Source organism: Tachysurus fulvidraco, chromosome 5 (genome assembly GCF_022655615.1).
Source record: "Tachysurus fulvidraco isolate hzauxx_2018 chromosome 5, HZAU_PFXX_2.0, whole genome shotgun sequence".
NCBI classification, from domain to species: Eukaryota; Metazoa; Chordata; class Actinopteri; order Siluriformes; family Bagridae; genus Tachysurus; species Tachysurus fulvidraco.
This window is the reverse complement of record NC_062522.1, coordinates 11,247,998-11,270,775: the sequence shown is the minus strand read 5'-3', so window position 1 is coordinate 11,270,775 and position 22,778 is coordinate 11,247,998. Positions and strand designations below refer to the sequence as shown.

The 22,778-nt window shown below is 38.9% G+C and overlaps 2 protein-coding genes across 7 annotated transcripts in view; one reads left to right on the top strand and one right to left on the bottom strand.

Annotated features, from left to right (window-relative positions):
* Nucleotides 1-118: 118 nt before the first annotated feature.
* On the bottom strand, nucleotides 119-2,180 carry LOC113642701 (putative claudin-24). Its single transcript, XM_027146306.2, has one exon. It carries the CDS (start codon nucleotides 1,761-1,763, stop codon nucleotides 1,137-1,139), a length of 627 nt encoding a protein of 208 aa, XP_027002107.2. The 5' UTR covers nucleotides 1,764-2,180; the 3' UTR covers nucleotides 119-1,136.
* Nucleotides 2,181-8,019: 5,839 nt separating this feature from the next.
* Nucleotides 8,020-22,778, top strand: part of wwc3 (WWC family member 3) — a 60,255-nt gene continuing 45,496 nt past the window's right edge. For 3 of the 6 annotated variants that reach the window (XM_047813702.1, XM_047813701.1, XM_047813699.1), the window contains exon 1: nucleotides 8,023-8,450. In XM_047813702.1, coding sequence (XP_047669658.1) covers nucleotides 8,305-8,450 — 146 coding nt within the window. In that variant the 5' untranslated portion in view covers nucleotides 8,023-8,304. Of the gene's footprint in view, nucleotides 8,451-22,295; nucleotides 22,315-22,778 lie in introns of those variants that run through there. The other 3 variants (XM_047813700.1, XM_047813698.1, XM_027146726.2) reach the window with 3 other exon arrangements.

Here is a 22,778-nt window from a genome sequence, read left to right as displayed (position 1 = left end):
CACACCCATCCAGGTTTTTGACAGTGTTTAACTTGTTGATGATTCTCTGTTCGGTTCATACAGAGACATCCAGTTCTTTTGAAATGTTTGCCTCCACTATGGTCATTGACAACACGCATATGAAGATTATGACTGAATTCTTTCTTCTTGGCCAATGTGACAGTGACTTTCACATAAGAATATGGAATAGGGTATGATTAATTTTGAACAGGTTCAAAAGAGAATCTCTGGCCATGTCCATTGGTATACAAATGAAGTTTAGCTAACACATATGTGGGTTTATGCCTAGCAACTGATTTATATTGAATTCAGTGGAAATTTTGCCAAAGCAGTTTTTATAAATTAAAAGATTTTAAAAGTATTGATTTGTCCATGGGGTATGAATAATTTTGAGCACAACCGTAGCAGCAAACACAAAGGCATCAAACAGAATGTAGACTAACTAAATGGTCACGAACAAGAGTTTTACAACATTAACTGACTGAGAAACTAATTACTAAAGAACTGATGCACATCTGGAGGTAGGAGATGAGACAGAAAACCAAAGAAGAGTTACTCAAAATGTGTAGGGTTGCCCTCTGGTGGTGTGGCAGGGAAATGTCCTGGATATCCCTGACAAAAGGCTCATTAACTGTTAACTGTAAACATTAACACAAATGTTTATAGCATTTAAAACCATTGTGAGTACTTTTTGTAAAATAATTTTGACCATTTTAAAACTTTTAGCAGTCTGTATACACTTGAGTATCTTCAATGAAAATGTGGAAAGCTTTGCCTGTGTTTTTCATTTTATTTAATAATGCTACATTGCATTGGTAGGTCTTGGGTTATGGTTACAATTACAATTAGAAGTGACATTTTAACTATTTATACTCAGCTTTATTTAAAGCAAAGACTTTTAGTATATATTCCTTTATCGTAGTTAATCATTCCATTTCTGAACACTGGGTGAACACACTCACACACACACACACAAACACACACAAGATAAACAAATAATTCTATTTCTGTTTTGTGTTAAAGAATCAGACTTTAATCCATTTACACACAGTATACATATTTAAACATTTATTCTAATGTTGTTTTTTCCCCAAAACTTTGTAACATTAATTTGGAAATATTAGAAATTATTATTCTTAATTCTTTTTTCTTGAAAGTATCTTTAAGAGCATCTCCTTCTCTTTCAAACTGCAACATGAGGCGAAGAACAACAGTGCAGAGACGACAAGCAAAAAACCTGCAACCCAGCCGACGTACAGCGCATTGCCTATTTCCCAGCGAGTCACTGCATCAGGAATTGCAACATCGTTGAAGTCCAGAATGGTTGCATGGGCGAGGCTGGACACAGGATAGAGTCCAAATACAGCAGATATCAGACATAGCACACCTGCTGTAATCTTCAGGCTGCACCTCACCCTCCTTCCCTGCGATCCTACGCAACGTTTCACCAGTCTCAGACCTGGGACAGCGATCAGAATGCTTAGGAGTCCTAGGACGTCTGAAATGCACATGTAGATGCGAGCCATTCTGAGGTTGTACGACAGATATGGGCGTCTATTTAAGGGATGACACTCAGTGCCTGCCAACTCATGCACCACACAGGACTTCCACAGGCCCACAACACGGTTCTCGCTTGCCGTCGTTATCTCATTGGAGAAGGCCAGCCAGCTGGGCATGAGTGTAGTAGCGAGCAAGCAGAACCATGCACCCACTCCTGAGAGCAAACCCATAACCTCCAAAATGCTGGAACACAGATACGACATGGCTCTCCAGTGGAACTGCTGAAAATCTTATTTGAGGAGAGAGACAGAGACACACACACAGAGAGAGAGAGATAGTAAAGAAGAGTGTCTTTAAGTCAATTAGTCCTGATCACTCCGACTATTTCACAGTCCGTCACTTTCCCCTCGAAAATGCACACATCATCTCAACTTGAGAGGTTAAACACAAGCAGGAGGAGGTGGAAGAGGAGGAGGAAGATATGGAGGAGGAGATAAAGGAGGAGAGGAAGGAGGAAAAAAGGTGAGAGGGACAGAGAGTGGGAAAGAAAGGGAATATAGATTTTCAGACCTGCCCTCTATCACCCAACCTCACACACAAACACATTCACAGAGAGAGAGAGAGAGAGAGAGAGAGAGAGAGAGAGAGAGAGAGAGAGAGAGAGAGAGAGAGAGAGAGAGAGAGAGAGAGAGAGAGAGAGAGAGAGAGACCGTCTTTACATGTCCCAGTTAGGATCATGATCTGCTGAATAAAGAGTGCATTGGGAATCCTGGTGTGAGTTTCATTATGTTCAATAAATAAGTAAAGTAAAAAAACACTTCATGTAATTAAATGACACATATGACACATGCAGCTAGTGATCATAGTGCAAATTTAAAATTGTGGGAAGGCTCATGAACTGTTTCTTACAAGCGTTTATTGCATTAAAAACTCAGACAATTAATGACTATAAAACTATTCATTTTGATTGCATATATAGAATCGTTATAAAATTTTAATACTTTTAATGGTCTATAAACACTCGAGTTGCCGGTCTGTGTTTGCAAATTTTTCAAAAATGTATATATTAATGGCATATTTGCTTTGGAAAATGTCTAACAATTTATAGTCAGCAAAAACTGCAAACACACCCACCCACTCACACACACACACACACACACACACACACACACACACACACACACACACACACACACACACACACACGGACAATTAAGACTAGCCAGTTCAGCTACTGGCTTTTATTTGGGACGTTGGGAGGTGGTGAGAACAGGAAGAATCCAACACAGACAGTAATTTAAGCTGAGAACTGGACACCCTGGGAACGTTTGTCCCTGCACCAGCATGTCACAACTCAAAATAAAAATAGTCACGATTTGATGCAAAAGATAAACTAACAAATATGTCGTGTTTATAGTTCCACTGTGGGGTGTGTGTGTGTGTGTGTGTGTGTGTGTGTGTGTGTGTGTGTGTGTGTGTGTGTGTGTGTGTGTGTGTGTGTGTGTGCGTGTGTTTGCGCATGTGCGCTTAGTTTACGCATGACCTGGGCTGGTTATTAAACGTTACAGAACCCTGATGAGACATACAGCTATTTATACATTGTAACTTTATTCTAATGGTTTTGAAAAAAGTTCAAATTGCTTCTTGAAAAAAAGTTTACATTTATTTAGAAATATTAGGAATAACTATTCTTAATTCTTGAAAGTAACTGAGAAATAACTTTAGTGAGAATAAACCCATGCGTTCATCAGAGTCTTTCATCTGAGTCTCAGCTGTGTTGTAAGCAAAAGGTTCTGCTAAATTATATATAGTTAATTATAGTAAAAATATCATATAGATATTAATTTGCCTGAAAAATATGAAATCATTTGGAATCATCATACTTTACTGCTTTTTGTTGTTGTTTTGCATTAAATTTTCATATGCTTTCTGTCTTTTGTATCTGACATAATGAAGTTCTTAATAAAATTTCAATTTAGACCGTTTTTGCAGCATGTATATATAAACTTTGCCGAGTCATAAAATTCTAGTAGGTTTAGTATATACACACACACACACACACACACACACACACACACACACACACACACACACACACACACACACACACACACACACACACACGGATTTCTGTAAAGCTTCTTTGTGACATGTGAGTTAAATTGTAATTGTATACATTGAATAAATATGTAACATGGTTGCCTTCTTACAGCTCCAGCATCCCTGCTGCAGTCCTGAGCTTGTGCTAAGTGGAGATTCACACTGTCATGATAGCCACAAGGGTTGCTGAACTACATTTCCAAAGAGCCCCAGCATGTAACATGTCTCAATCACCCTTAATGTGTTCACTCATATCACCATAATTAACAGCAGTATACTATATAATTAATATAATGCATCTTATTGTACAGCTTTTCTTAACTTTGTGTGCTGAGGTGAGTACTGTACCATAGTCTGGTTTGTAATCTGCATGTCTTGGTTTCTCTCTGCTCTTCATTGTTTTCTTGTTTTTGATGTCTGTATATTTTTTTGCACTTCTGAACTCTGAAAAATCTGAACTCTACTACAAAACCCTGACACACATATTTTCCCTGTGTGGGACTGAGATAATTTGGAGTTTGGAGCAGTTTATTGCTTTATTTATAAAGCTACTGTACATGAACATGCAGATCATGTCTTTTTTTTATAAACAGCATTACATTATAGTAATATACTCTTTAGTCTCTGTAATGGGACATTTTATTGTTATTTCAGCATGACAACGTACCTGCACAAAAAATGAGCTCCATTAAAAAAAAACTTTGCCATAAAATGACTAAATGGAATAAAGTGAAAAAAGTCAAGCATTATCTCCCAACTTTATCAATGTTTTGTGTCAAGCAACACTGACTAGTGTTTTTTTTTTCACTTGATTTGTAGATCTATGGAGCCATTTTGCATAACCGAATGGAAAGCTTTCCCAACAGAATAGAAGAAGGTCAAACTCCATATAAATGCACATAACCAGCACATATTGATGCTGTACTCAGGTGTCTGCTGCATATTTTTACCCAAAAATGACATCTATGATCTCATGATTTAAAAAGAAAACCTTTACAGTAAATTAATGTTGAAATTAGGATTTTGTAGCTATAATCTTTGTAACAGATGAGTAGAGGTTTTCAGACATTTTGAGCACATGGTAAACAGAATAGGGGGATTTTTGTACATGCTGATAAGGCTTTTGCTGATGCAACATCCTGTTTATCAAATTATATCCTGTTTAACATATCTCTTATTACAGGGGTATTCAGTCTTATCTAGAAAGATCTGCAGACTTTCATTCCAACCAAGTAGAAGCCACACCTGATTTCACGTCTTTAATCAGTTCATCTAATCCCCCAATCAGCTATGAATCATGTCTCCAGTTTGCTTCTAATGACAACGGGCATCTGCACTGGCCTTTTGTGTAAAAAACAGAAAATAATATAATATTATATTTCCCTTTTAGAAGGGGGTAAATACATTTTCCATAACAGGTCAATGTCAACTGAACCATTAAAATTATAGCATAAATGTACAATTATCATTACATGAAATTAACATTTTTACTTCTAAAGGACACATATATCAGACATAAAATTCAAAATCCAATTCATAAACATTAATGACTTTATTCGAGGATATTTTTTCACCTTACAGAAATACAGCATGGTCATCTTGTCAACATGGCTTGTGGTAGCCTAGTGGTTAAGGTGTTGGGCTACCAAACGGAAGGTTGTAAGTTCAATACCAGGTCCACCAATCTACCGCTGTTGGGCCCCTGAGCAAGGCCCTTAACCATCAGTTGTACAAATAAAAAAAAGAAAAGAGATAACGTTGCTCTGGATAAGGATGTCTGCAAAATGTAACAAACTCAAATAAAAAAGTAGTAGTTAGTATTTATGCTAATATACCTACCAAATGGAAATTAAATATTAAAAATAAGATTTTAAATGGTGCTGGATGCTTAAAAGTATGTTTTATATTTTTAGTTAATTTTGATTTTTCTGTTATTATTAATATTTATTATTATATTGTCATTATCTATTATTTTCACATTTATCTGCCTCTTCAAACTTTACTGTACTCTACTTGGAAAAAAATCAAATAAATAAAAATATACAATCATGGCCAAAATTGTTGGCAACCCTGATTTTTTTCTAAAAAATAAAGTATTTCTCACAGAAAAGTATTGCAATTACACGTTTTGTTATACACATGTTTATTTCCTTTGTGAGCATTGAAAAAAGGAAAAAGCAAATTTGACAATTTCACACAAAACTCCAAAAATACGCCGGACAAAATTATTGGCACTCTTAACATAATATTTGGTTGCACACACGTTGGAAAAAGATAACTGGAATTAATCGCTTACTATAAACAACAATAGGCTTATTACCCCTCTCACGCAGAATTTTGAACCACTCTTCCTTTGCAAACTGCTCCAGGTCCCTCATATTGGAAGGGCACCTTTTCCCAACAGCAATTTTAAGATCTCTCCACAGGTTTTCAATGGGATTTAGATCTGGACTCATTGCTGGCCACTTCAGAACTCTCTAGTAATTTGTTGCCATCCATTTCTGAGTGCTTTTTGAAGTATGTTTGGGGTCATTGTCCTGCTGGAAGACCCATCGTCTCGGACGCAAACCCAGCTTTCTGTCACTTGGCCCTACATTGCGACCCAAAATCCTTTGCTAATTCTCAGATTTCATGATGCCTTGCACACAGTCAAGGCACTCAATACCAGAGGCACCAAAACAACACCAAAACATCTTTGAACCTCCGCCATATTTGACTGTAGGTACTGTGTTCTTTTCATTCCGTTTTCGGTAAACAGTAGAACAATGTGCTTTACCAAAAAGTTCTATCTTGGTCTCATCTGACCACAAGATGTTTTCCCAGAAGGATTTTGGCTTACTCACGTACATTTTGGCAAACTGAAGTCTTGCTTTTTATGTCTCTGGGTCAGCAGTGGGGTCCTCCTGGGTCTTTTGTCATAGCATTTGGGACTGCTTATCCACCATCTGTACTATCCTGTATTGCAACCTTTCAGCAATTTTTATCTTCTGTCCACGTCCAGGGAGATTAGCTAACATGTTGCGCACTGTGGACAAAGGAACATCTAGATTTCTGGAGATGGAGTTGTAACCTTGAGATTGTTGATATTTTTCCACACTTTTGGTTCTCAATTCCTCAGACAGTTCTCTTCTCCTCTTTTTGTTCTCAATGCTTAGTGTGGCACACACAGACACACAATGCAAAAACTGAGTCAACTTCTCTCCATTTTATCTGCTTTCAGGTGTGATTTTTATATTGCCCACACCTGTTACTTGCCCCAGGGTAGTTCAAAGGAGCATAACATGCTTGATACAAACTTATTTATTCACAATTTTGAAAGGGTGCCGATAATTTTGTCCGGCCCATTTTTACAGTTTTGTGTGAAATTATGTCACATTTGCATTTTCCTCTGTTTTTTTTTATTGCAATATGTAAATGCAATACTTTTCTGTGAGAAATACAAGGGTGCCAACAATTTTGGGCATGAATATAAATATGCAATTTGTTATGGTAAGTAAATAAGAATCATTTCTGCAGTTATCTAATAATCCATCCAGTCTGGTTTTCGGATCTCATTAACATGGTGTTTCAGCCTGCAGACATTCTGCTCCAGGAGGCTTTTAGTTTGTTGCAGCATTCTGTGTAATCTGTTGTGTGTGAAAACTCCAGGATATCAACAGTTTTTGAAATACTCAAGCCAGCCTATTTGGTACCAACCATCATGTCACCATCAAAGTCACACAGATCAGACCTGTTCTCCTTCTGATATTTAATGTGAACAACAGAAGCACTTGACCTACATGATGTTATGTTGTGTTGGTGCCACCTGATTGGCTAACTGCATAAATGTGCAGGAAAGTGTATAGCTAAAGTACACAACATTGTGTGCATCATGACAGCATCATGAACAATAGCTGAACAACAGTTCTTGCATTTTTCCACTTTGCGTTCTTCCTGTCAAACCATAATTTATTTAAAGTCATATTTCTGTACTTTCTTGCACTTTTATTGACATCATCCAAGAAAATACACAAGATGGCGCTGTGACCACACAGAGAATTAAGATCATTTTGAAGCATTAGCAAAAAAATAGTTGAAACCGACCTGCCTATTAGAGTCTGGGTAAACATAACAACAAAATATTTTCCTAATTACGGAGAGGAAACTTCCATTACAGTAAGCCCAGAATCGTACAATCTCATTTTTTATATTGATTTAATTGTGTTTGTGGGCGGTGTTTATGCAAATATGACTCGACACGATTTTAAAAAATATTGGTTAGTATATTTCATATGCAGATTAGTTGAAAATAATATACATACATACATGTATGCATACCTACACTTGTAGGCGGTACTTATGTAAATATATAATGTACTTTCAACGCATGTTGACTGTTGGGGGCGGGGTTTATGCAAATACGTCCTTCCCAATATGGAGTCTGTGGAATGAAATATGGAAGAAGAGGGCAAACATGGTGGACCGACGCCGAGAGTCATGAGAGCGCCGCGAAACTTTTTGAAAGGCGGATGCCGGACGGTCTGTTTCGAGTGTAACCTCGTTTGTTTTCCAAGTCGCGTTGTTTCCAAGAGTCGACGGGAGTAAGTCGTTTGTAATGCATTAGGAAAGCTGTTAAATTGTGCTGTTTTTTTTTGGAGTAAAGGAGAAGGGGGAGAGGTGCAGGCGATTCCCCCCGGTCCTGTACCGTCCCGTCCCGGCGGCGCTATGCCGTGGCTCAGCGGCTCCAAGCGGAGAGAGAGCTCGGAGCTGCCGCTGCCCGCCGGCTGGGAAGAAGCCCGGGATTACGATGGCCGAGTGTTTTACATCGACCACAACACCCGACAAACTTCATGGATCGACCCGAGAGACCGGTAATAGGCGGATTTTCTCCGTATTCACGCAGTGCTTTGCATCCATTAGAGCTGACGTTGGGTTAAATGATGAACAAGGAGCTAAAGAGTTAGCAAATGTGCTAACAGGTTTCACACTAACTTTATTAAATACACACAAGTGCCGTGAAGTGCAGCGTGTTTATTATTAGTGCTTGATGATTTGAAACGGTTCAGTAAAGATGTTTGTTTGTGCACTGAAACACACCGCGTTTAATAAGATCCACTGGTTTTTATTATGTAGTCCAGTTTATGTTGAATGAGAACAGAGAGATGTGACACTGCCTCTGAGGATGGACTGATTAAAGGATGCTGACAGTCTTTCTGTCCTGTGTTCAGTACATCATCTGTGTTGTGCCGAGTGTCAACACCGACATAGTAAGAGATTCAGTTCACTTCAGATTTGTTTGTATAGATATTTTAACCATAGACATGGTCACAAAGCAACTTTACAGTAATACATATGTATATATATTCAGGGTATACATTTACAATGTATAAAGCCAGGTGATGGTGGAAAGGTAAATCTCCTTGAGACATCATTAGGAGGAACCTGGAGAGGACCCATACTCGAACCTGAACCCGTCCTTATCCTGACATTAGATAGTGTGATCTTTCTATAACTGTGCTATCTGACAGGGGAATAAAAATTGCAATTATTTAACCAGGAAATTATTCTGGTTTTAACATGAAATCTGAAAGGAAAAAAAAAAAATCTGATCCAACATTATTGCATCAGTATCATCTCCAGGCCAGTTCATCTCTTATACATTCACTTTCAGATTGAAGACTAATGGAAAACCCCACTCATTAAACCTCATAATGACATCTAACCGTCATCTTGATATTAATATATCTTTGTTTTTTTTTGTTTTTTTTAAATTACCAAACATCGTGATGTATGTCATGAGTAATAAAAGTAGGGAAATTTGGTTTATAACACCATCTAAGAAGGTCTATTTCCTAACACGGTGCTTAGAAAATGAAAGAAAACTTATTCATAACAAAAAAACGGATTGAAAACAAAGTCCTTTAGCTGATTTATAGACAAGAGGAAGACATCACTTTTTTTTTTTATTTAGAGATTACAGATAAGCACTTATTCATCAGTAGATGCTTATACTTTATATACTGTGTAATAAACTGTAAGGCAAAATGGAATGTTGCTGTATGTTGCTCTCTAAATATAACAATTTACAGTTAGTATAGTGTATACGTAAGTGTGCTTTAAAAAACTAATTTTTAATACACACATTCAACAATTCAACCTTGAATATACGTATAGTGCCATTAGCATTGTGGTGATTCTTAGTAAGCATTGATTTACTTTGTGATTGATAAGAAAAATGTATCCCATACTCAGTTATTCAAGTTTGATTTTGCCAAACCACTTCTATACACTATCGTTTTTGTATCATAATGTTTGCAATGTCCCGTAAAGAATGTTAATCTAAAAACAAGCAACAAAGCGTCGAGGGTAAAAAAAAAATCGACATATTTTCTCATGATTGGGCGTCATTGTCATACAGGGGACTGGTCTGAGTCCTTTTTTTTTTTTTTTTTTTTTTTTACTTTTTGAAAAAATATGCCCACATAATGTAAACAGAGTGCAAATGAAAGAGAGAATTGAAGCCGAGCTCCCAGAGTTCCATGTGCAAATATGTGAGGAATGCTGCGCTGGGCCACTGAGAAGGCAGCGTGCATGGGCTTTGTGAGGCCTGCGTTTTCACCAGTGCAGAAACCAGACTTTCAGCTGGCTTTACTCACATAAGCACACTCGCTATATTTATACGTGATTTGTATCGGAGATATATCTGATGTGTCTATGATTGTTGTATTGTCAAGCAGCGTATACGGCATACAGGCCAGTTTTTTATAGAACTCGGAACACACATTGTACATGGAAATTTTGTGCCAGCATTTACAAGTAATGTTTAGATTACTTAACCTTGTATCCATGTGTTAATAGTAGAATGTAAAGATTGAAGGCCGGTTTTCTTATAACCAGCCATCTCTTCATTTAGTGCATTTTAGTTACTATAAACTTTTAACAAAAGTTTTTCTCACTCAAAATCTGAAATTTATTCTCTGAGAGGAAGATAAAAATTCTGCTAATTTATTTAAGCCAAAAAGTGACTCTCCATTTCCAACATGCTAGTAGTAATTCACACTCACACTAATCATTTTTGTCTCATAGTATTTAAAAAAAAAAAAACTGTAGCTAACTTCATCCCAGTGTTTGAATGGTGTTTAATTACACAGAACAGACAGCTGCTCAGGTAGAGCTGAAATGCCATTAAGCTAGTGATCTCACGCAATGATTGAGTCAAACTGTTTTCTTAAGCCGTATGCACTTTGGTTTTAAGATAAAGTGCATATTTTTACTTGACTTGCTTTTTGCTCCCCTGTCATGGCCGACGACATCATTCATCACGCTGTTCCAGTTCGAGCTGACGCTGTGTTTTCAGGCCGACGTGCTACGTGCTTCGCCCCCTCTTCATTTTCAGCTTATCAGCTCGCAACGTGATTCATCTTGGTCTGAAAAAAAAAATGTGGAAGCCTCATTGAGAACCTGTGTAAAGCAGCAGAGTTTAATTATCTATTTATCTTAAACTGGACAGCTGGCTTTGAACATGAGTATGAACATGAACACAGTGCTTGGATGATATTAAATTCTTTCTCTTTCTTTCTCTCTCTCTCTCTCTCTCTCTCTTTCTGTCGATGTGTTAGATTTGTTCTGTATGATCCCGGACTGCTGTAGTCTCAGGTTTACAGAGCTTTTATTAGATGAATGGTGAATTCTCAGGCATCTTCATTCTTGATTCTGATTGGTTAGAAGCTGTTGATTTAATTTATTTTCCTTTATAGTCGTTCTGACAATAGTTCCAGCTGCAATGTGTTTCTTAAAACATTATCATTTCTCTAGCAACAACCCCTTTTTCAGGGACTTGTACAACAGACACAACGCTTAATCAAAGAAAAGGCCCAATAGAAATAGATTTTATGGTCATTTTTTTTTCATAACCAAGAAGAAAAACATGATGAAATGTATTAATCTGTGACCTTAGAAAATCCTTTGACGTCCTTTGTAGAATGCCAGAGTGCTTGTTTGTGTCTGGATGTTCCTCCTGTCAGTCATTTCATAGACTATACTGTACAGATACCTGGTGTAGATCCTGAGGTGGAGTTTCAGCGGCATGGGTGAGAATTATTCACTGTTGAACTGTTAGAGACCTGCTCTTTAGTCTTTCCTACAGTACATCATCAAGGTTCGCATATGGTGAAGTTTTCTTTAAGGAGACATTAATGGAATGAGACCGCAGTGGAACAATCACAGGTTCCTTCACTATGTGAAAGCTCGTGTTTCCGGGTTCTTCAGTTTCCTCCCCGAGACAGACTTCAGGCTAAAATAGAAATATATATGAAAAATAGACGTTGCTCTTGATAAGGTTGTCAGCCAAATGTCATAAATGAACCAAATAGTCTTATGGACATTCCGTGACATTACCCATAAGTACAAACTGATGGAACTGATGCCTGCAAATGTTTTACTGCTTACATAAAGACATTGTTATTTTAAAGAATATATGCATCCTTTACAATCTGTAATGACGATCTGACAAAGAAAAGATCACGATACTTAGACGTTTTTATGATATGACAACAGTTTTCATGCTATCTAGACTTCCAAACAAACTGGCATCAAAATAAAAATGTTGCATTTAAAATCACATGGCAAAAAAGGAGGAAGGACGCATAAAAATCTTTAAAAGTGTAAAAAAAAAAAAGACGTTATCGAACCTGCTTCTAGAGCTCATAATTCTTTTTAAAATAGAAAACATTTTTTAAAAGTGTATTCTATCTAAAAGAAAAGTGTATCGTGACACAATTTATTATAATCTTCACTATTATTTTTTTCAAATCTAGTCCATCCCGATTCTGTGGGATATCAGGCTAGCTACAGACTAGAGAAACTCCTAAAGAACAAACGTAGTACAATTAAGTACTGAAAGTTTTTGATTTCAATTTCAAATAATAAATCAATACATATAGTCAAATATATTGGGTAGTTTTTAACTTTTCAAAACATTTGATTTTGCTCTTGGATTTAATTCTCCTTATTCTTTAGACCCACAAGGGTTTTTGTGCTCTTAATCCCTTTCATTTTTCTGATTAAATCCTGGAATGTAGGAGATAAGAAAAATCTGATCTGTTGGTAATTGTGTCAGAAATCTGCTGATTCCCATCAGTTACTGGGACGTGGTGTGAGGTGTGTGTTTAGGAGAGAAGTCTGGTGTAACTACGGGTCTGGTGAACATGACCTGAGGAAGTGAAGTCATTTTTTTCAGTAAAACTATGAGTTTAATCCAGTCAGCAATGTAAACATGGATAAAGTGGAATAAATCAGTACCGGGACATGATTAGGTCACGTAACATGCCACGTAGATGCTTGGTTAGATCATGTTGTTAGTAATTAGAATATTATAAATTTATTGGTAAGGTTTATTTCTTAACCAGAGAAAAAAAAAGTCTGTTGAACCTTTTTGCTTTATAGACCAGGTCTGTGTTAGCACGTTGTCTCTAACTGTTTCTTTGTCGTAAATGTACCATAGCAGTGGTTACACGCCAAAGAACATGGGGTTTGGGGTTTTGCTGGTAAGGTGACAACTTGTTGTGTAAACTGCAATTGGTCTGTGAATTCACTGCAGTCTGTTGGGAAAGATGTGGAGTTACTCTGTGAAACAGGGCTACGCTCCAGTGACCTGGCCCTCACTTCTCAGCCTCTCTCTCTCTCTCTCACACACACACACACACAGGTCATGGATAATACATGGTTTGGTCAAACAGGCACTAGAGGTCCTTTAACATATAGCAGATAAAGGAGCTGATATTGGTAGTTCTAGATATTTTTCAGGCAAAGGAAAAATCAGAACTTGTTGATGTTGAAGTAAATATTTTCTGGCATTCTTATCACAAAAGCTCACATTTACTATTCCAGCCCCTCGTGGCCATGAGTCCAAGAGAGCACTGTTCTCTCAGACAGGGAGATCTCTCTCTCTCTCTTTCTTTCTCTCTCACTCTCTCTCTCTTTCTCTTTCTTCCACCTGTCAGTCACAGTGACTCGAGTCATGGGTGACTGTGAGCTCATGTATGCAGAGCTGGGTGGATGGTGCGTTCCTCAGTGTGTTACCTGCAGTGTGAACAGATGACTTCATGTGTCTGGGAGAAGCACATAAGCCATCACCCTCTCTGCTTGGTAGCTGTCTCATGATGGGAGTGTTTCTGCTTTATTAATTCTGAATCTGTAATAATATAAAATACTTTCATTTTATTATGATATACATTTTGATCCTGATGCTTGTTTGTTTCTGGTTAGATTTCACCAATTCAAGTAGATTTCCTGCAAAATACTGCAGTAATAATAATGCAAGTTGCATCAGAAAATTTGAACAAAGCCACAGCAAAATCAAGCAATCTTTGGTTATAACAATAAAAAAAAACCTCTGCCCAATCCTGGAGGTACTTGTCATACTTTGCAAGACTCTTGTGTAATACATCATACTTGGCATTTGTTTTTATTGTATATTTGTTCGCAGACATGGCAGCAAAAACTAAGACAGACATTACACAGCTCTCAGTATTGACATTGGAATAACGCTGTTTGTTAGGCTTCTCTGTTCCTGCCTGTGCTATTTATATCAGGGAATGTCTTATTCTTCTGCGTCGTGCTACAGAACAAATTGTGTCACATCCTGTCACTGAAACTCTGCCACTGAAATGCAGACATTAATGCTAAAAGCATATTCTCTGGCATTGTCACGATGCCACGAGATATGAAGGAAGTTTACATTGGTTTAAACAGTAAAACATGAGAGACATCATCTCTGTTATTGTCCTCAGTTAGCTTTTACATCTCCTGTGCAGGGTTTCTGTGGTAAAGCTTTTGTACATGAGGAATGAGCACAGTGCATACAGCAAGCCTACACTAACGCCCGGGGCCCTGACACTGCCAGGGGCCTGAGACCAAGCTGGCCAAACTAGGCAGTTCCTACACGTCCCCCTCCCTTCGCTCTCTACAGACTACTGCAGTATTGCTTTATTTTTTTAATCAGCTCTGTTAAGCAAGCCTGACCCTCGCCAAGAGCAATGAAGCTCATCAAATAGGTGATGCTTTTAATTATTCACATGAACACCTGCAAATTTTTGCTTCTCTTAGCCGTTTCATTTTAAGTGTGTGCGAGCATGTTTGTTTGTTTTGTTTGTTTGTTTGTTTGTTTGTGTGTTGGAGTGTTTTGTTTTTTGTTTTGTGTGTTTGTTTTTTTTGTTTTTGTGTTGTTTGTTCTGTGTGTGTGTGTGTGTTGGAGTGTTTGTTTTTTGTTTTGCATGTTTGTTTGTTTTTGTTTTGTGTTGGTGTGTGTGTGTGTGTTTGTGAGTGTGTGTGCGTTGGGAGCTCTTTTTGTTCAGGCACCATGTCATTGTTTTGTGTGTACGTGCAAATCTGTGTGTGTTTGATGCCCCGCTCCCTACATCTTTGTGTAGCTTATCTTCCGTCATTTTGAGGATATATTGTAGCTGTACACTCTGACAGCAGGCTGTAAAGGAGTTCTGTTGCTAAAGAGAAACCCTTTAATGCCGACTGTGCTGTAGAGAGATAACATCGTGACCTCATTCAATAGAAAACTAACGGGCTGTACTGCGGCACGGACGGACATCAGTGTTTATGACCGCAAGTAAGGAGTAAGTTACACAGTCCCTCATGAATTTCGGCATTTCCCCACCACAGAAATTAATGCAAAATGAAAAAAATAAAAGTAAACATTGATATTCGAAGGAGCTTGTGGTATTTTTAAATTACCACGGATCCTGTGACCTCGATTTACTCACTCGTCAAACACGAGTACAGACAGGAATTACATGTGTGTCTTCACTGTTAGGAGTTTAAAGGAGGAATCCTGTTCTTCAAATTTGACCAAATTCAAACGGTTTCCCTCCAAAAAACACAAAAACCCACATTGCAGCACAATTTAAAAAAGAAATATCTTTCAATAAATAAAAATCAACATCAAAATTCTGTGGAAAAAACCCCAGTGAAATGCTGGAGGGGATCATTATTAAAAGTTGATGTTGACCTGCATGTTTTATTCCTCTCAAACCATAGTAAATTGGCCAAGTTTTATTTATTAAAGGTCTGGACTGGAGACTGGATCTTAGTGTTGAGTGGTGGACTTGTTCATGTTGTAACATCTCTTTTACATTCTTTGCTCGGTGACGCAAAAAAAGTAGCACGTTTGTGGCAGAGTCACTAGGTTCAGGAAAGAAGGTAAATAAAGAGGGAATTCATCCTCAGTTTGTTTTGTGCGTAGTCAGATTTTGGTATGCCAAGGTTAGCATGGCTTAATTCAGCCTGTGAAACGATGCCAGCATGACCCTCAGAGCCTCTGTGTGTACTGACAGCTCTGATCTCTCCACTGACACGCTGGTCACTGACCCGGCTCTGTGAATGCCTGGAGCTCAGCCTTACTGCAGGTTTGCCACGCTCACAGCTCGCAGCTCAGGGTCTATTTGCTGTAGCCGGGCACGCTCAGTCGCTCGCAGGTTATGCCAGTCATGTCAAGAATGGTATGCTCATCATGCCTTCTGACTCAGGAATCTTTGCACCTGGGTTTCAGAGGAACGAGATAAAGTTTGAAGTGTTTCTGATGGACATCACGTGCACATTTTTTCTCTTCTGCCTAAGGGGGTTTATTGTGCAATACTGAATCTTTAAGGTGAAAATCATGCTCAGGTATTTCACAGTAGCTGCGTTTTTTGCAACCCAATAATATTCATATCCTGACTGATAGGTTATACGTTTCCATCCAAACATGGATTCACGTTTACACGTTAATGGGAATCGAGTAAACCAAGGACCGTCCCATCCAGGCAAACAAAGCTGGCAATCCTTTGAATAAGCCGTTATACTGAAGACTCGTAGCAAGGTAAAGTCAATAACGAATTAGCTTCTGTAAGAAAGCACGCTTACATATTTAGATTTGGGTCAAATCTGTGGATGGAGGGTGGGATTATTATCAGACTAACATCATGAGTTAACTGCAGGATACACTTTCACTGCCACAATCATAGCCAGGATGCAGAACATTCAGTTAAAAGAAAGTTTAAATTCAGATTTTATTGGACATATTACACAGTACAATGGTAGGATGGTCCTTGTCATTAAAAATAGGTTAAGAATCGAATTACAACAATAAAGATAGAATTGACTATCAATGGCTATGTACTAAATAAGTGGCCAGATGAATGGAATACATGGTCGAATAACAAATTGTTTGAAATACACCCTGAAATTACTAACAGATCTCTAATACCTATGAAATCAAGATTCGATCAGGTGACCTTAACCAGATGTAGAATCGGGCATACAAGGCTGACACATGATTACTTGCTGAAAGGAGAAGACCCCATCCAGTGCTCGTACTGCAGCATTCCCCTTACTGTCAAACACATTTTGTTGGACTGTCCTGCGCATAATGACCACAGACGGTTATTTTATTAGGGCAATTCATTTAAAGAGCTATTTTATAAGGTTTCATCAGAAAAAGTTTTAGAGTTTCTGTCATATATTAATGGAAAAATGTACAAAAATTCATTTAAGTTGTCTATATTTGTCTATATTTATTTCTCTGTGATTTTAGGTTATTTTAGTTCTTATTAACTGTTCTTGCCATGAAGATAGCCTCAGTAGCTGACATGGCAGTAAATTATAGCAACTAACTAACTAACAATAAAGATAGAATTTAACTGTACGGATGGAAAGGGGAAAATGTACAGTATGCATATGACCATTTATTCAGATAGGCACAAACCTTATCTGTGCGAGATGTTTAGAAAAACTACATCTGGTTTAAAAAAAAAAAATCTGCTGTTTGGGCCTTTGTTCAAGGTCCCTATACACCATTACGTTTTCCTTCACTAAGTCTTATCTTCCACGGATGAGAGCTCGTATGAGGGTTAGTTAATCTGGTCCACACGCTGGCAGACAGTATCTAATTGCATCTGGAGACGGGTTCTACGAGCTACTTATAGTAGACCTATTTCCATAAGATGCTGAACATAATGGAAGGAGGGGACGTTGGCTCTGACATGCTCAGCTGCCCGGGGGCTCTCTCGCTCACTCTCTCACTCAACCTCTCGCTCGCTCCTGAAACGCCGCCGCAGCAGCCTCTCCGGTGGGGGAAAACGTAAATGCCATTCCTCCTAAAGTTGTAATCTCGTGTCTTCTTTTACCCCGGGAGTGGAATTTTAAGATCGACACTTGTGGACGTTCGTTCCATACTGATCTGTGTTAGCCGGCATGCAGAGCGAGGTGGCGTGTTAGCGGTTATTTGCGGTTCATCTTCAAGTTAAAAATGGGCCATATTGTATTTTCTGCTGCGCTTTTAATCCCTCTATGACCATCTAAACTTAGGGTGACTGCACATTTGTCGTTTTTAGAGACGCATTCTCGGTGTGTGTCGTTCCCCAGAGCTGACGGCAGACACTTTCAAATCTGCTGTGCGAGTCACTTATACTTGAAGATGGAAGAAATGTTAATGCCTTTTAAGTTATGTCTGGGCCTGAGACAAATGGGTGAAGTTGCAGTAGTTTTCTAACCCATTATTTACTGTAACAGCATTTCTTCAAATCACAGGTTTATATTAATACTACCGCTTCTATAGCAACTCATTCACGTTTAATCGTAGACATGAAAATGTGCTGATTAATTCTTGAGACTCTCAGTTCCTCCTTTTCAGAGGTTTGTGTGATTTTTTTTATTTTTTGAAAATTCTTTTATATTCTTATTTTTGTATCCTACTCGTGAAGTCTGATAGCTGTTTTCGTGTTAGACAAAAACTGAAGAAGGTTTTGACCGAACGTGCATTGTGATGTCGAATTTGCGGTAAATTAGAGAAATTGGCAGCTTCTCCAAATATTGTGGAGTTTTGTGTTCATTTCTGCAATCACAAAATAGCAAAATCCTGGAAACTGCTTTTGTGTCAGATGGTTGTTTAAGGCTGGAGTCTCCAGTCTCAGCTCTCCTAACAGCAGTAAGGGTTTTTGTTTTTTTTCTCCATTGGAAAGGCTTCAGGACTTGAGCTTTCCGGTTTCATGTTAACATGATAATCTGCAATTTTTTTTCTCCTCTCACTTCAAAATAAAGGAACAAGATGCTGGTGTGGTGTTTATAGCTATGATCATGGAATTGATAACAGGAACTAACTTGTCTCCTGAGCAATCCACAATATTAAATGTTACTTTAAAGGATTACAAAATGAAACGATGAGCTGTTTGTTAATAAATAAACAGTGTTGGCTCTGGTGGTTCGGGTTTGGGTTGCTGATTGGAGGATCAGGGTTCAGGTCCCAGTACTGCCAAGCTGCCACTGTTGGGCATTTTGAGCAAGGGCCTTAACCCTCACTGCTCCAGGGACACTGTCATGCCTGACCCTGTGCTCTGACCCAAAACTCCAAAGTTGGGATACGTGAAGTAAGAACTTCGCTGTGGTGTAATGTACATGTGACAAAATCAAAGGTTTCCTCTTTCTCTTTCTTTAAAAAGGATTGTAACTTGGCAAATTGGTGCTGTTTTAAGGAATAAAACCCTTTCATCTGTTCCTGAAATTAATCAACTTTGAGTGTTAATAGTGAAGCTGTTTTATGTTGGGCCGTACCGCCGCACCACCCCACCCTGTCATTGTGTAACTGTCGTGTTTTAATCCCTAATAGAGGACCAGGTTTGGTTAAAAAACAAACTCAGAAGCTCAGGTTGTCTTTAAGTAAAGTGATGGTTATATGGCTTGCTACACGTAACTGTGACAATATTGTTGCCCTGTTTCCAGATTTTCTTAACTGAAATAAATCCATGTCTGAATCTGTATAAACACACAAAGAAGCCGGAGGGACAGTGGAGTGCATCACAGAAACGGCGTCGACTCGTAAGATTTCGTTTCCGTTTGAGACGAGACGAAGCTACCAGATCTGTGCATTCACATGCTGGATCCAGATGTTGTTGTACATCTGTTGATTGCAGCAATCCAGATCTACATACATACCATACATGCCATGAATGCAATCTGATGCCGTAGTTCACACTAACAAGCAAAACAAGCGAGCGTTCACTTGACGCACCGCTGCGAGTCTACACTTCCTCCTCCAAACTGTGTACTGTTTGCTATGGCAGATGATTTACAAACTCAGATGCTCAAGATAGGTTTCATTTCAGGACTATTAGTTGTTGTTGTGTTTCTTTTAATTTGGAGTTGCTCAGTGGACAAATAGGTTTAAGAGGCTAGACTAAGAAGTTTTCATATGACGTTTGTTTAAAACATGAAGTGAGTCATGAGCGCCTTTAGTATCAGAACTAGTCTTGGAATCCTGACGCCTGCTGCACTGCACACACTGGCCCAGGATCTGGTGAAGAGAAAAAGATTTTTAATAACCAATGACAGACACAGGAGAATCGGAATCTTCAGAATCAGGAGCATGCATGCAGACAGAACTGCAGCAAAGAATGTATCATGTAGCTTTTCTACATTCAGTCTTGGCATGGCTGAAATTACTGCGAGAAATGAGATCCTAGCCAGGCTTTGTTGGGATCACAAACACTAATATGCAGCATCAAAAATTTGTGCCAGGAGAGAATAAGTTCTATTTTATTATCCATCCCCAGTGGCTTCTGCTCAGCTAATTATTGCATAGCTTTAGCTTTAGGAGTTTCCATTTGTCCACTGAAACAGATGACAAATGAAACGATACTTCCGAAGTCCAAGTAAAAATAAATAAACAGGCAACATGTTAATGTAGTTAAATTCTATTTTTGGTCAAAAAATCTTCTATTCTTGGTCAATTTAAATTCTATTTTTAAGACCCAGCTTGTCAAATCATTTCTCTTCATGTCACATGCTCTCTGTACATTACGGTGGTTGTTTATTCCATGGACAAATTTTCAATTTAGTTTTGATGTATTCTCCCATTTTGTCTACGACCAACTCGTATATAGGAACCTGAAAACTTGCTGCGTGCGTACACAAGCTCGGATCACCGCACCAACACAAGACCGTGTATTACACTGCTAGTGTGAAAGCAGTGACACAGTCACTGTAGTACTCCACCTCCTATCCTGCGTAGTAGCACATAGCCTCTTCTGTAGCCCTTTGGCCGTGTGCACCGCGTTAGGGTTAGAGTTGCTCAGCACTGAGAGTGAGTGACGAGTTATTTTAACAATACAATTACATCATACGACATTAAAGCACGGCGTAAAGTCCCACAGAAGCAAAGCCACCCTCATCCATGGCGGCACTTTGTCTAAATGTAGGCAGCGGATTAATTAAGGCGGTAAAAGTTTCCTTGTAAAGTTATACACGGCCGATCAAACCGCATAAAAGGCAACGTCTACAGCAGCAGCGCTCACGTTTATTAGCTTCTCAAAACACACACAGACATGTGGTAGCCAAATCTGAAACCCTGCTGCTCTATTCTGAAATGAAAAACAGCACCAGAAGTGACAAACATGCTATACTGCTACAATTAAGTTTATTTGTGAATATTTTTGGGAAACACTCTTTTGACCAGGAACGCAGAGGCTGCTGTTTTTCCTAGCATCTTAATTTGTGGCTGGAATGCTGCTCCGTGCTTTTGTTGGGGAGCGAAGGAGGAGAGACAGCGTAGATGTCCAGACGAGGCCTGGACGCTAGGAGCAGGCTCCAGTTACGCATGCCTTTCCCACCAGGGAAAAGCATAACGCTCCATCCGGATGGAAATATCCACCGGGAAATATCGGCGAGACGGCACCAGGGAGTGGATTATAATAGAATTAGTAAATGTCTTTCGCTAAGTGTGCCATGTTTGAGCACGTCTTTGATTTTTCACACTTCCTGGAGAAAGATTCCTGACAATCTCTACCAGTGTCTCTCTCTCTCTCTCTCTCTCTCTCTCTCTCTCTCTCTCTCTCTCTCTCTCTCTCTTTATTGTAAACTAAACCATGCCAGTGTGGACACTCAGTTTCTGTAAGTTGAAACAGTTCAGTATGAGAACAAACTTCACTAGCATCAGCCTTAGAAAGACGAGTGACGTTTTAAAAAGGAAAACCCGTCACAGCAGTACAATGCAGCGTTTTTCCTGATCATTCACCTTCATCCTGTGATAAAGTTTCTCAACTGATAGGCGTGGTCTCTTCTAGGATGACTCCGCCCACATTCACAGAATGGTTGGAAAAGAATGAACATACTGTAAATAGTAATGTTATGGCCTTCAAGCTCAGCGATTAGCAGAGCTTAACACAGTCAGATATTTATGGTGTTAGACATCGGTATCATCAGAACACCAATTAATAGGTGTGGTTGTGTGTTGTTGTTTTATTTGAATACTGCTCACCTTCTCCAGTACAGTTCCAGAGACTTGTAGACTTGTGTGTTAAGGCCCATGTAAGCCGTTAAACACTCTTTAACTTGTCACCTATTGTTTTTTCTTTTTTTTGCTTCATTACCACTGTTTTTATGCACCGTTGATTCTAATATTGTACGTGTTAACATTTTACTGTTTGTTTAGAAGTCACTCGTTTCCCCTCCCATGTGTTTTCGACTTGAAGAATCTCTGAGAAATTCCCAAGTCTTAAAATAGCCCCCGGGCCCATAGTCCTTTTTTCTTTCAGATGTTGGCGTCCTCAGTGAGTCGGCACACTGAACACTCTGAGAGCTGTACTTCTGGCAGCGCCGGTTTCCTCTCTGGAAGAAAGGCGTGGTATGGGAAGATCAGCTCTCTCAGCACACACTCGGTCTCTGAGGAACTGAAAGAAAACATTGGAGAAACTAGTACGTTCATTTAACACTAAGTTTTTCGGTTCGACTTTATAGTCGGAGCAGAGGCCATGTGCTATAGTTGTACTTTTGGTATCAGGTCAGATCTGGAACATGAGCACCATTGCTATTGGAGTCAACACTGAAAACAGTGAGCTCATTTTGGCGCGTTTTGGATTTCCATGACCAGAAGGTGTTTGGTGTTTTTAAGGTTTAGGACGATCTCTTGCGCTTAAAAAAAAAAAGCTTAATGGAGCCTCTGAAACAGCTCCACCAGTGTGGAATCTGCTGTTTAGGGCACAGCATGCTGTTTTTTAAATCTCTACAGAAAGAGGAAATGGGCCCGAGGTTCCTGGTCAGAACACGGGGTGGTCCCGTTTCCTGTCAGAGGTTCACGTCTCCCATTGTGTGTGTGTGTGTGTGAGAGAGCGAGAGAAATCCCGGCCCTTGTAATGTCCTCTTTATGAGAACGCTGTGTG